The sequence below is a fragment of the Lampetra fluviatilis genome, chromosome 10 (genome assembly GCF_964198595.1).
Source record: "Lampetra fluviatilis chromosome 10, kcLamFluv1.1, whole genome shotgun sequence".
Lineage (NCBI taxonomy): Eukaryota > Metazoa > Chordata > Hyperoartia > Petromyzontiformes > Petromyzontidae > Lampetra > Lampetra fluviatilis.
In genome coordinates, this window is record NC_136284.1 from 382,492 (window position 1) to 397,152 (window position 14,661).

At 48.0% G+C, this 14,661-nt stretch overlaps 1 protein-coding gene across 2 annotated transcripts; it reads left to right on the forward strand.

The window, feature by feature from the left end:
• The first annotated feature begins 1,056 nt into the window (after positions 1 to 1,056).
• LOC144934380 (vimentin-like) lies at positions 1,057 to 12,563 on the forward strand. 2 transcript variants are annotated; one of them, XM_078860069.1, is made up of 9 exons: positions 1,057 to 1,669; positions 2,796 to 2,856; positions 3,477 to 3,572; positions 5,198 to 5,362; positions 6,176 to 6,301; positions 6,792 to 7,012; positions 7,652 to 7,695; positions 8,849 to 8,922; positions 10,542 to 12,563. In XM_078860069.1, the coding sequence occupies exons 1-9, from the start codon at positions 1,152 to 1,154 to the stop codon at positions 10,575 to 10,577; spliced, it is 1,341 nt and encodes a 446-aa protein (XP_078716195.1). In that variant the 5' UTR covers positions 1,057 to 1,151; the 3' UTR covers positions 10,578 to 12,563. The 2 variants fall into 2 exon arrangements, with proteins under 2 accessions (XP_078716195.1, XP_078716196.1); XM_078860070.1 differs by lacking the exon at positions 7,652 to 7,695.
• The last annotated feature ends 2,098 nt before the right edge of the window (positions 12,564 to 14,661 follow it).

Here is a 14,661-nt window from a genome sequence, read left to right on the forward strand (position 1 = left end):
GAACACACTGAACTTGCAATCCAGAGGTCGCAGGTTTAATTCCATCTTCCAGCACGGCAGTTGAAACAACGGTGCAACGTTTCTTCAATTTCTCACCTCCCACAATTGTCCACCTAGCAGTGTAAATGGGTACAGCAGAGTCGATGATCGGCAGGTCACGTGCGGTGGGGTCAAGTGTGGGTATGCCCGCACGCCTCTTCCAAGATGTCTGGCGAGCATGGACGAGCAGACCAAATATCCCCCTGAGAGGCTCTCTGGAGCTCAGTCTACTGGAGGCCATTCCACCAGCAGTAGTGTGAGCAAGAGATTGCAGGGATGCGATTTTCCTCTTAAATCCATGCTATACACAACGTTTAATAAGTTGCTTAAGTGTTGGAAGTGCACGCTTGTCAGAGGCACCAAGCGTTTACATAAGAGATGGGAAGGGCGTCAATGCGTTGATTTGTGCGTTGGCTCCTGAATTCAATGCTTGCATTGTGTGGCCCAACCTCAGTTACAAGTTGTCCAGATACTGCTGTAGCAGACGCCTCTTCAGGTGTTTAGCAGCAACAAAGTAGCCTTCCACGTGAGTAACAAACACAATAAATAAGCAGACAATGCCTGCTTCACAGATCCAATCTTCCACGTTAATATATATATTTTCCACATCCCATTAGCCACACGGCCCGGGAGTAAATAATTTCAGCAGCCCCTGTTCAACACTGGAAAATGATGTGGGAAAAAAACGTATGTGGAGGGACACACGTGCATTGCTTATATTGTCCACGACGTCACTGATGATGATGGGATGAGTTGGTATGAAGAGAAGGGAGTGAGCCTTGGCCAGGAACCCGCCTCGGCCAGGAAGGATGATGAACGATAGTCAATGATAATAAGGTAGTGGCAGCCAAGGATTGGAATGCGTCCATCCCAAGGAGCGGAGCTCGGATGCCGATGTTGTTTGTGAGGCGCATGGAGCTGCTGCTGGTGGTGAGAGGTGGAGGAGGTGGTGGGAGGAGGAGGCGGAGCGGCACGGATCGAAGAGGTGGTGTGGGAGGGGCTGTGGGTGCCTATAATAGGAGCTCAGACAAACTGAGGGGGCTCTCTGGACGCTCGGCTCCACCTCGCTTGTCTCATCCGCCTCGTCCACCTCGTCCATCTCCTCCGCAGCCATGGGCTCGCAGCGCGTATCGTCGTACCGCCGCACGTTCGGCACAGGCAGCGCCTACAGCCCCCGCTCGCTGTCGTCGCGCTCCTACGCAGGCAGCAGCAGCAGCGTCGTGCGCTCCTCGCGATCCATGGCCCTGGGCAGCAGTGGCAGCGTGGCCTCCTCCCTGTACGGCCGCTCCTACGTTAAGGCCATGCCCAACCAGAGCGTGGACTTCTCGCTGGCCGAGGCGCTCAACGCCGACTACCGCACGACGCGCACCAACGAGAAGGTGGAGCTGCAGGAGCTCAACGACCGCTTTGCCAACTACATCGATAAGGTGCGCTACCTGGAGCAGCAGAACAAGGCGCTGCTGGCCGAGCTGGCGCTGCTCAAGGGCCGAGAGCCAACCCGGGTCGGGCCCCTCTACGAGCAAGAGCTGCGGGAGCTGCGAGCGCAGGTGGAGCGGCTCACGGGCGAGAAGGCCCGCGGAGACGTGGAGAGGGCCAACCTTCTGGACGAGCTGCAGCGACTGCAGCAGAGGTGAGCGAGACCAGAGCTGCTGAAGAATACTACGAGTCACACGATGACCAAGCAGACCATCCGTCCGTCCATATAACACACACAATGATTTATGGACACATCTCCTCGACCATACGCCTTGGGGGAGTGCATTATTTCAACAACATTGGTTCAACGTAGAACCCACAGAGAGGGCCCTAGCTCATACACATCTGGCATTTTCCCAGTGCAAGCAAGCCTGACTCTGCTGATGAGACTGTCAAAACCGGCCCAGAGTGTGTTTGTGTTGAACCAATGCTGCTAAAATGTACGCATTGCCACGAGGAAGGCTGTGTGGCTGAATGGATGTGTAAGAAATACGTGTGTGTTGGATGTGGAAGAACAGCTATACGGGCATATTGTCTGTTTGTCTATTTTGTTGCTTATTTTCTCCACAATGTTGGAGTGTTGGGGGATCATTTTAGTGCCGACGTTTCAGTACAGAACCCTCAGCCATGAGCGTGTCTCAATATGCTAGACGCAGCTGTAGTCTCTCTCTCTGGCATTGACTTCGGTGTGTACGCTGCTCTGGCCGAGCAGTCCCCGTGTATTCACCTCGAAATCGCGTAAACACGAGGAATCTTCATTGAGTTTCTGGTTGGGCCGCGAAATGATGGGGCCATATTTCTGTCTCAGGAGCCTCCCCCACCTGACACAGCCACAGTAATGAAAGGGTCACGTGCGCCAAAGTTGAACAATGCGCCGAGCTCACCGGGAAGCTGCAGAGTAAATCTCACAACCAAATCCAGTAATTGGATGCACGACGTTCCGCTTCGTACTCCGTCAAGCAACTTCAGGAAAAGCCAGAAATCCAGAATAACTGTGTCAGCAGAGCAGACTTGTTAAATCGGGTCATAACCTCACAGTAACTACCAATCACAATTAAGATATACATTAACCTTGCAAATTAATACGCATGCATAATGTATCTCAACCAATGATTAACAAACACACATCATCCAATATAACTACTACATGTATGAACGCGGTGGTAGACTGCAGCAAGATAGCATTGCTGTGTTGCCTGACGTTGAATGTCGGGGATTCGAAATATCATAATTGTTGGTTATTGAATGCATCACCAACCTCATATTGCATCATCTGTCAGGCTTCAGGAGGAGACCGCTGCTCGCGAAGAAGCTGAGAAGAGCCTGCAGGCCTTCCGCCAAGTGAGTAACGTGCACGGCTTACATCAGTGGTCCCAGAATTTCTGAACCTGCAAAATAACGGCACCATCCACGTTCGCAATATTCCGTGGACCGCCGTGCACCAAATAATATATTTTCATGTGCTGTAAAAGTGCTATGAAGTATTCATCAAAATCCATAAAAGTATTAACTTGATCTATATCGACGAATATGTCGCTGTGCAATGGACAGTAAAGACATATGGTGTCTTGTGTAAAAAACTGAAGTATCTACAACACAATAGCTGAGCAGACTATCTGCCTCCTGCACATATCTGTTCCTCCACGTGATAAATTCCAGCACAGTGTATTTTTCACATCCCATCAGCCGCATAACTTCAGCAACATTGGTTCAACGCAGTCACGGCCCCGTATCTAACACAAGAGAGTTCTTGCCAATAGACATCTGGAAGTTCACCAGCATTGGTTCAAGCAAGCCTGAATCTGCTAATGAGACACTGCATGTGAGACTGGTCCCGAGTGTTGCCGTCGTTGAGCCAGCGCTGCTGAGAAAATGCACTCACAGGAGGGAAGGTCGTTATTCGCTCGTGCGTACCCTTGTGCATTTGCCGCCGATAATGTCCACGTCCCCGCGTACTGCAGGACGTGGACGATGCCACGCTGGCACGCGTGGACCTGGAGCGGAAGGTCGAGTCTCTGCAGGAGGAGATCGCGTTCCTGAAAAAAATTCACGATGAGGTGACGTGCATTCACCTGGCGGTTCACTCTCGGAGCACAATGCGCCTCATTTGAGTTGTCACGTTGGTCTTGTTTGTCCATGTGTGAGCTCAAGACACCGCGGTAGAGACCGACCTCGGTCAATAAAAGGGCAAAAACAATACCGTCAATGGCGGAGCCAGGATGAAAAATGATAGGAGTTGTTAATAAGTAAGGACTTGTCCCTTGCTTTTTATTCGACGCGTGTGCGGCGATCGCGCAGCCATCGATCGAGGTCGAATTCGAACCGTGTGTGATCGGCATCGCGCTGGCTGAAGGAGTTTGCCTTCAGGGAAGTCGTGTACTGTATACGCAACTGCGCACAATTCTGAGTCACTTATAACTGCTTTGCCGTTACTTATTGCCAATTATGTCCTATCATCTCATAGAGTCCCTGGCACATAATAATATGCTACACAGTGGCAGTAGGGGTCGCAAAATGCCGATTTATTACTAATAAACCCCAATGATCCGATCGAAATTTGGGATTTCGATCGGATCATTGGGGAGGCACGTGCCCCCCCCCCAACTGGCTCCGCCAGTGAATACCGTAAATACAAGTACTATACAATAACGAACAAAATCATAGCAAAAACAACTGCACTGCAGGAGAAATCCAAAATGATACACAAACATGGAACAATATTAATACATTTCAAGTCACAAATGTTAGAAAATCACTGATAGTAAACGTAAGTTACATGAACATCAAGATAGATTGCGGGTGGTCATTGCACCAGAGTGTACACACACTTGGCAGCTCAACATCAAAATTGCCTCCACGTGATACATTCGCCCTTGTTTCTCAGTTCAAAGATAAAGGTGCAGCCCTGCAATTGCTCGCTCACGCCACTGCTGGCAGAAGGGTCTCCACGAGAGGGAGCTCTCGTGGTATTTGCTTTACTCTTCCATGCTGACCACCCGCGACCAGCCCATCGACTTGCTCTGCTGTGCCTATTTACGCTCCCGCCGCTCATGCTACTGGGTGGACAGAGGCGGTGGACAAAGGGAGATTTGAGAAACTTGTGCCATTTTTTCAACTGCTATGCCAGGAGATCGAATCGAACCAGCGACTTCTGGACTATCCAGTGCGCTGACCATGACCCCGCGGCAGCTCCCTTCGTGTCTCTGCAAGGCGGTGGTGATGCGTGCATGTTAAAGAGGGGAAATAATGATCGCATTGTTGTTCATATGTAAGGCCTTACAAGGGCTAGTTCCACGTTATATTCAAGAGCTGATTCAATCTCACGCCACTCAAGTTCTTAAAAGTACATCTGCCAGTGGTGCCCTTTTATGTATAAGCCTCGATCTTGGCAGCATTCTTGGGGTGATCGGGCATTCACTGTGGTGTCCCCCTCGGTGTGTAACTCCCTGGAGATCAGGCTAAAAACACATATTTTAAGAACTGCTTTCTTCTTATCGACTTTGTTCCTCTCTGGACCTTTTTTGCCACCCGGATCTTTCTTGACCACCTTTGCTATTTTCATGCATGCCCCCTTGAGATATCGTGATGGGTGCCTAATAAGTACAAATTGTTATTAACTATATATTTGTTACCGTTTCTTTTATACAAAACCCCCGATTTGCACGCTGCGTCCCGCATCCAGGAGCTGCGGGAGGTGCAGGTGCTGGTGCAGGAGCAGACGGTGCACGTGGAGTACGACGTGGGAACCAAACCCGACCTCACCGCCGCCCTGCGCGACATCCGCGCCGAGTACGAGGGCATCGCGGCCAAGAACGTGGCGGAGGCGGAGGAGTGGTACAAGTCCAAGGTGCCCTCGCTGTCTTCACCCACTGAGCCCAAATGGCGTCCCGCTGCTCCTATGAGCATTGAGTCAGCCAGTGCTCGGCTCCTTTTTGCAACCCTGCGGAGCCAGTGGTGGAAATGTTGCATTCCTATGGCAGGGGCGAGTCTAACGATAAGGCAACCACTGTTTGCCTCCCCACAAAACGGTACTTTATTGTATCGACCCTGAAGGGATGGATGATGAGTTTAGTCAACCCTCCTCCAACTGGGATTTTAACTCGCAACTTTCTGATTGTGAGCCACTTACTCTACTTCTGAGCCACCTGGCTGTTAAATCAGAAGCAGTCGTTCTAAATGTTTAACACATCTGACTACTGATGAGACCAATAATGTTGCTGATTAACATTCGTGTGGAAAGCCATGTAACTAAAATATGTTGTTTTAAAGTTGACTTATTAACTCCCCGAAGGCCGTGTGGCTGATGGGATGTGTAAAAGATACTTGTGTGTTGTATGTGGAGGAACAGATACATACAGGCATATTTGCTTATGTATTTTGTTGCTTATATTCTCTACAATGACGCCAATGATTACGTTGTGTTGTTGGAGTGTTGGAGGGATAATTTCACTGCTGACGTTTCAGTGCAAAACCCTCAGCCATGAGTGTGTCTCACGATGTAAGACGCAGCTGTAGTCTCTCTATGGTATTGGCTTCGGTGTTGCACACTGCTTTGGCCGATCAGTCCCTGTGTATTCACCTTGAAATCGCGTAAACATGAGGATTCTTCATCCAGCTTCAGGTTGGACCACGTGATAATCTGAACCCATTTCTGCGACAGTTTTTGGATCTGAGCGAGGCAGCCGTGCGCAACAATGAGGCTCTGCGCGCCGCCAAGCAGGAGCTGATGGACTACCGCCGCCAAGTCCAGGCGCAGCAGTGCGACATCGACTCCCTGAAGGGCGCCGTACGCATACCTTGTTTTTTTTTTAACACAATCACTGAGCACAGGCCCAAGGCCCCAACATGTGTGGGTGAGTGACTGAGTGAGCAGGTGACTGGTTGGTTGAGTGAATGGTAACTGGCATTTGAGCACAGGTGCCCAGGGAGAAGTCCGGAGGAGAAGGTGGCAGGGGAGTGTTGTAGATGTGATTCAGCATGAACGGCTACGCTGGTTGGGGAATGTGTGCAGTATGAGGGAGGATAGCCAAGCAACTTGGAAGTTGGGAAGAGAACATGGTGGGATATGATCAGGCAAGACGGGGGGAGGGCCGATTGCCGAGACAGGTGACCAAAGGGAAGAGAAGACCTCAGGCCAAATGGTAGGACACTGGCAGGGCGGATATTGGATGTCGTATGTGGAATCTGGCAGAGGAGAGAGAGCGTTGGAGGAAGTGTGGTGGCTTCAGTGGCTTTGACCAGGATGACCTCATGATTTCGATCTCACGTCAATGCAGAATGAGTCGCTGGAGCGCCAGATGCGAGAGATGGAGGAGCGTTTCAGCGTGGAGTCGGCCAATTACCAGGACACGATCACGCGCCTAGAGGACGACATCGGGAACCTCAAGGACGAGATGGCGCGCCACCTGCGCGACTACCAGGAGCTGCTGCATGTCAAGATGGCTCTGGACATCGAGATCGCCACCTACCGCAAGCTGTTGGAAGGAGAGGAGACCCGGTGAGTGGCTACGTTTTGAGTTATGTCATGCGGCACGGGAGTGGTGTCCGTGCCGATTTTCCGTTTGAGAGACTTTTTGCACTCATCCATAACGAGTCATTAATGGAAATGAGAAATCGCGTGAGAGGCCCAACAGGTTCTTGAGGGACACGGAGCTAACGGGGGAGGTATCGCAAAAAATAACTATTCACGTCATTAAGGAGAATTAGTAACTAGATAAGGAGATAATTCACCTCTTTTCCAGATCTGTCCCTCTACATACAATAAAATACGAATACCATCAGCCACACGGCCTTCTATATAGGAGTGCATAATTTCAGCAACATTGGTTCAACGCAAGCAAACTCTCGACCGGCTTCAACACTCAATTGTCTCATGAGCACGGTCAGGCTTGCTTGAACCAATGCTGGTGAGCTGACAATTGTTTATAGGCATGGCCTCTCTCAATCAGATATGCATCCTTGATGCAAAACTATTTAATACAGAATACAAAATAACCATGAGGGTCGTCGTGGAGAATATAAGTAACAAAATAAATAAGCAATGCGCCTCACTCGCTTATCTGCCCCTTGACATGAAGAATAAAAGTATATTTTCCATAAGTATTTTAATTTTATAAGTATTTTCTTCTGTTCATAGGATTGCTCTACCAATTCAGCAGCTCGGATCTTTCAACATAAGAGGTGGGGTCTCCTTAATTTTAGTTTTTATGTTCTGACTACAACAAAAATAGAGTTTGTGTATCAAATAAATTTTCTTTAAATAGTTTACAGGGGTTGTCTTGATTCAACTACTTCTGGTAACTAGTGCACGTGGAAAATCCCTCGAGATGGAACATCTCACGTGTAAGGAAGGGTGTCCAGGGTGTCAACGCACACGCGCATAGCAACTACGTAATGATACGTAAACGAACATTCTACATCTATAACTTACGCAGTGTGCTTTCATGCAACGTATATCTCACCTAGTCAAACACACACGTTAACTACAGAAATAAGTAAATGGCGCACACGGCTAGTTCATGTAGAATGTACTCCTAATTCAGACGTTGAGTGGTGAGCGAGTTTTAATCACCGATTTAAATCAGCTGGGACTGTCGGCACGAGTTGGTGGGTCTGGGAGATGGTTCCATGCTGAAGCAGCTCTGTGTCTGAGTGTGCCTGTGCGGGGTTGATCTCTAGGGACGGTTAAAATGTTGTGCCTGTCGGACCATGGAACAGGGTTATTGTTGGAGTGAAACGAGAGATGTTGAGTTGAGGAGGGGGGGGGTAAATGTTTACATTTATTGTGGGTTGGCTCGGCCCTTCTTCCCTCTGTGGGTGATCAAATTATTTCCACTCTGTGGGAAAGTCAACAGTGGTTGACCTATAAAGAATAATCCCTTTTATAGGAATGTGGAATTTCCACCAACAGCTCATCATGTCTATAAACAGGAGATAAGCACCACCTCAATATGTACTCATCCGAGCAGGATGGCACGTTGACGATATGTGGATAGGGGAGGCCTGGTGAGCCAGGCTTCTGCACTGGTGAAGAGTCACACCAGGCTACTTACCAGAGTGATCTCCTGCACATGTCCCGTTTACAGCACTAATGGGCCAGTGGTGGAAATTCCACATTCCTGTGATAGTAGTGAGCCTACCCATCGGGCAATGACTGTTGTCTTCCTCGCCACGTGGTACTCGTGGTATGGACCCCAGAGGGGGGATAACGATGGACTGAGTCGACCCCTATCCAGGATTTGAACTCGCAACCTTCCGATTGCGAGCTTCTGGAGGGTGGAATCGGCTGCCTTTGGTGTTGTTGACGAGACTGACTCGCGATCTCCTTTCTCAGAGTCCAGCCCATCCCATGACGTGTACAGCAAGAAGACTGTGCTCATCAAGACGATTGAGACGCGCGATGGGGAGGTGAGTAGCTCTGTACTTAAGCAGACAAAGCACAAATATTTGTCCCTCAGCATAAAAAATAAGATATTTGTATACATCCGATCAACCAAATGGCCTTATGAGAGTGCATAATAGAAGCAACATTGGTTCAATACAAGCAAACTCTGGACCGATTTTGACATTCAGTGTCTCATCATTAGAGTTGGGCTGATTTGAACCAATGCTGATGAACTGTCAGATGTTTATTTGTTGCATTCTTTGATTAGGATCACAGAGGTTTACATGTTCGGGCCATTGCCCAAAATATGTCTATGTTTTGTTTCCTTTGAAGCCTGTAGCGTTATTACCGAACGTGTTTGAGTTTTTTTTTTAAATAACGTAATGTTGGCCACAGACGCTGATAACAAAGCGCTGTCCTGTGCAGGCCGTGGTGTGGGACTTAGGTGTGCAGCTACCAATGTCATTAGGGGGGCTATGTAAGCTACGACTGTGGGCCCCCCTCCTTTCTCCCGACTCACTTTTACTGAAATAGCTACGGATGTTTTTAACCCGTATACTATATATAGTTATATGTCAGGCTATAACGATATATCATTTAAGTTTCACCGTGTATTGGGTGTGAAGGAAGACAGTCTCACAATGACAGTATTAATAAATAAAAAGATGTCAAGGTACAATACTGACAATTAAGTTATTGTGCGTCTTGATTTCATGCTGGACCCATCGGTCTAGGATTTCGTCAAAGGGGGTGAATCGTGCAACTTTATGCTGCTCTATTGATACGATATCCCAGATGCGTTAATCTGGCTTGGCCCATGGTAGACCGCTGGTAATTTTTCATGATTTTAAAAAAATGATTTGTCTTAACATGTTTTACTTGCTTATCTGTCGATTCGGGGCCCCGTTGTGGCCGACTGGGCCCCTATGCGTCGCATAACGCTGCCACATGACACCGCCATAGTTGCACCCCTGGACTGAATTATAGACGTTTTGCCGATGCACAGGCCCAAATGCCCTAAACGTCAAGTGACTAGCAACACACAGCATAATAGATACAGAGTTAACACGCATCTTGAATTGAGCACGGTTATTAGAAATGCTTTGGGAAAAGAGACGATGATGGGAGGGAATTCCTTAGTGCAGCAGTGCGGGGAAGAAGCAGAGAGAAGTGGACAGACCTCCAGTGTGGTGGTTGAACATACCACACTGGTGAAGTTCACGGGAACAGTAACCATGGCAGTAGTAATAGAAGAGTGATAAGGAGGTGACTGATCGCTGGTGATTGAGTGACTGGAGTGAATCGGCGAGTGCTGGATCGTCAATCACCCTGACTGCTGCTTCACTCTGAACTCTGTCCGACTGTAGCGAGGCATGAACTGGGTGCTCCACCCCAGGTGTGACAGCAGCTGAGCTCCAGATTCGGCCGAATATTTGCTTTGTTTAGCAGCAGCAGTAATAATTGGAGTTAAAGAGGCTTTGTCACGAAAAAGAAAACCAAGCTCCTGCGGTGCCTCCTTAGCCAGATGATTAACACAGCTGTTCCATGACAGCACAGAGCAGAATGCTGTGCCAAGCAGATTACTCGTGTTGCTATGTATTTTTCTTTACAAAAATGTGCGTGTGTACGATCGACTGTGCAGGTGATCACCGAATCCACCAAGAAGGAGCACATCTAAAGAAGTGAAATTCCAGCCAACGAGTATTCTCCTATCCCTACACCCACACCTCGTAGCCACTATTAAACCTCCATCCGCACCATTGACATGCACCACAGTTATCACACGTTATTTTAGTAATGCCTGTGCAAATTTAACACGTACCAGGTTTTCACAGACAATATTATGATTCGTAAATGATTTTTGTGTAGTTAAGATCCTCCATCATTCGACACGGCCAAACAAATGAAACTGTTGCGTGTACAAGCGTTTAACAACGCACCAATTAGAATTGTTTCAGCTCACTGGTGAGTTTAAGAATTCTCACAACCAACATAATCAAGAAAATCCAGGAATAAAATCAAGGCAACAATTCTGACTTTATGCAGTTTTCTATAGATGATTGGCGTAATTTCAAGCAAAGCGGCGCATCTCAATGAACGTGGTTGCAAGGTTTCTTCTTTAACTGACTGGCGAGCTCACAGAATATTTGGTGTGTGTTAAGCGCTTATACACGTGGCAATTGGATTTCTTTGGCTATGTTTGGTGGTGGAGGTTGTGCAAATGTTGTGCTTTTTGGTTTTGGTGTTGTAATATTTCCTTAAAGCATGCTCATATGTTAGTTCAACCTGTTAGGCCAGACTGGCAGTGGCTTGGGGAGGCCTTGACCTAGCAGTGGATTGATCATTGCTGATGATGATGAAGCCAGACAGGTGACACTATCCGATATGAGGTCTCTAGTCAGTACATACCTGGTGGCTGCTCCAGAACCCAGCCACTCTTGAGACCAGTTGCCGAGCACAAGGCGCCAAAGGCCCAATACACCAAGCGGCCATGCAACAAACATCACCCGTCAGAATTGTAATAGATAAGAGTTAACACGTGTCTTGATTCGGGCAAGGTTATCATAGTAGTGTGGGACAACAGACAATGGGAGGGAATTCCAAAGTGGAGTGGTGCGAGGGAAGATGCAGGAAGAGAAGGATTGTGACTTGCAGTGTGGTGGTAGAACATAACGTTGATGAGAGGAAACAAATCACGTGTTGCCATTTCCGCAGAACCGTTGTTACGATGCTTATTTGCTTGACTGCTGTCTGCAATTTCCGTGACCTCGTGAATTGTGTACATGGTGATGCACACCATGCACACGTGATATGATATGTAGAGATATGATGTGTAAAGAAACCGAACGATCTTATGTTATCTTAATTAGATTTATATAAAAAAAAAATCAAACAATATGCCTCCATACATCTGTCCCTCCACATGAGAAGGGCCAGAGATCTAAAGGTATGTTTTACATATCTATTCAAGATTTCGGTAATGCATAATTCCTGCAGATTTGATTCAACACAAGCAACACTCCGGACGAGTTTTGAGATTGTGTCTCATAAGCATTCAGACTTGCTTGAATCAATATGGGCGAACTGCCAAATGTTTATAGAGGTCACCCGACTGCGTTGGACACAGAAGTATACGTGTAGGCAAGCCTGTCTCATCGGCAGTGAGCCTTGCTTGAAGACCATGTGACTGGAGAGACATGTATGTGGAGGCGAATGTTATGTTTAGTTATATTCTCCACAAGGACGCTAATGATCGGTGGTATAGGTCATGATAATTGTATGACGGCAGCATTCAACTGGCTCCACGGGAAGAGCTTAGACGAGTAGAGGAAGTCGACCACTTAGAATAAATACTTTTAATATTTGTATCCAAGTGTGACCAACAGAGCCAGTGTGACTTCATACAGGGCGTACACTGGGCTGGCTATTCTGATTGCAAAGTATACTGGCATCTGGGCTCGGTGCCAGCTGCTTCACACGTTGGCTAATGCCTGGTGCCTGTAGGGTGTAGAGGAGTGGTCATGGGGCTGCTCAGGGTCAGTGGAACAGAGGTAGATGGGGCGCAGTGGTGACGCGACGCGTGATTAAACTCTGAGAGCCATTTTGTAATAACATACTTTATAATATTATAGGTGTCGTTACTATTAATAAAGTGATAACCCAGGATGCACGAGATATTCATTTACATTAATGACAGCCGCTGGTTGATTGTAACCAGTTGGTGCAGTGCGAGTGTGGAGCTGTCATTGTAGAGATGCAGATTTGGGAAGGAGGCGAATCCTCTGCGTCTTGTTACATTCTCCACAACGATGCAACTTATCATCTGAAGTAATTATTATAATGTTCTAGAAAGGGTAGAGAGCTGACATTTGATACATAAAGTGAACTCCATTATTTTAACTCTTCACCTATTTAAACTAATTCTATGTTTTGGCCTCCAAAATCTTTTGAGCAAACATTTTGAACGTTGCGCTTCAGTCATTGAAAGGGTTCAAACCAGATGATTGATAACACGTAAATATCCACATACTCACAGAGACCCATTGACTCGCAAAGAGAATCATGGACTTAAATAGAGACCCATGGACTCACATAGAAATCCATGGACTCATATAGAGACTCACAGACTCACATAGAGACCCATTGACTCACATCGAGACCCATATACAGTAATCTCAGAGACCCTAGACTCACACAGAAACCCATAGGCTCACAGAGAGATATATAGACTCACACAGAGCAACATACAGTCATGTAGAGACCCCAACGACTTACATAGAAACCTACAGACTTACATAAAGACCCGAGACTCACATATACATATATACTCACACAGAGAAACACAGACTCATATAGAGACTCACAGACTCACATAGTTACCCACAGACTCACATAGATACCCATAGACTCGCATAAAAGCCCAAAGACTCTAGACTCAGAGACCCATACTCACACAGAGACCCATAGACTCACATTGGCTCACACAGATTCACGTTGAGACCCCTAGACTCACACAGACCCATAAACTCACACGAAAGCCATCACCTATTATTAGCATTTGCCCAAGATCCGAATGCAGCATGACCCTCCTAAAAAAAGAGTATTGAGACTCGGTAAAGCTTTCCTGGGTGTGTACGTGCCGTGGACCGTCTTGGCTGTCGCCTGCTCGATCCCCCAGAGCAGGTGTCCAGGCGCCCTCTGGCGGCTTCCACGTGCAAGTGAGCAACCCGAGCAACGAGAGCGAGCGAGCGCCTCGGGGCCAAGGGGCGACCCCGTGACTCTGCAGCGGAAACACTACTCCCTCCTGTGCTCGGAGCACTAAAAATAATCTGCCTTTTAATGAAATAATAATATACTAAGATAACATTTATTGCAAAGTTTGATTAAAGTTCTCTGAAATAAATTGAAAATATTATCTGGAGAAAGAATGACATGAATAGGAGCACACTCTGAAAGCGGAGAGCAATTTTTAATTATTTGTGAATCCCTCCTCTTCGGTGTCGCTATCTATTATGTCTTCCGAACTTCTTTCGTTGTTTTAATGCAAATCAACGTTTATTTGTTACACGGATAGTCCCGTGTCAGTTATCCAGCAACGGCCCGCAGCCTCTAACAATAATTACTGTTCACGTCGAGAGGAGCCCAGCCAGCAATCAGCCAGGAAACTCGAGGCATTGATTAAGTAATTAATTATTACAGGTAGGAACAACAGGTACCACACTGCCCACCAGGGATTGGTTGTCTGTCGTGCATATGGAGAGGGGAGGGTGGGGGTGGGAGGGGTGGGGCTGGGTGGAGAGGGGAGGGTGGGGAGGGGCTCGGTGGGCAGGGGAGGGTGGGGAGGGGCTGGGTGGGGAGGGTGGGGCTGGATGGGGAGGGGAGGGTGGGGAGGGGCTGGTCACCCCGTGATGCCCTTGTAGTAGGTTCAAGGAGACTTGGACGACGTAGTCGGAGGCGCACTTATTTATTGAACGTTCCACTATATACAGGCCAAGATATACAACACTCGAAGGGGTATCGGCCCCTTCACCCGTCTAACAGGGAACCCCACAATCTCTATCCCGGCTAGCCTACTCCCAGGTCCTCCATTACAGAGCTAGGGGAGGCTAGCTGACCCAGCTCTGGCCAAGCTGGGATTACGGCACCCTGAGTCCCCAGACCGGCTCTTACAAGAGCATCGGTTCTGGGCTCTCGGGGCCACGCCACTTGCTTGTCCTGGTCGGTCCTTAGAAGAACGGCGATCCAGGGGAGTCCCAGGGCCT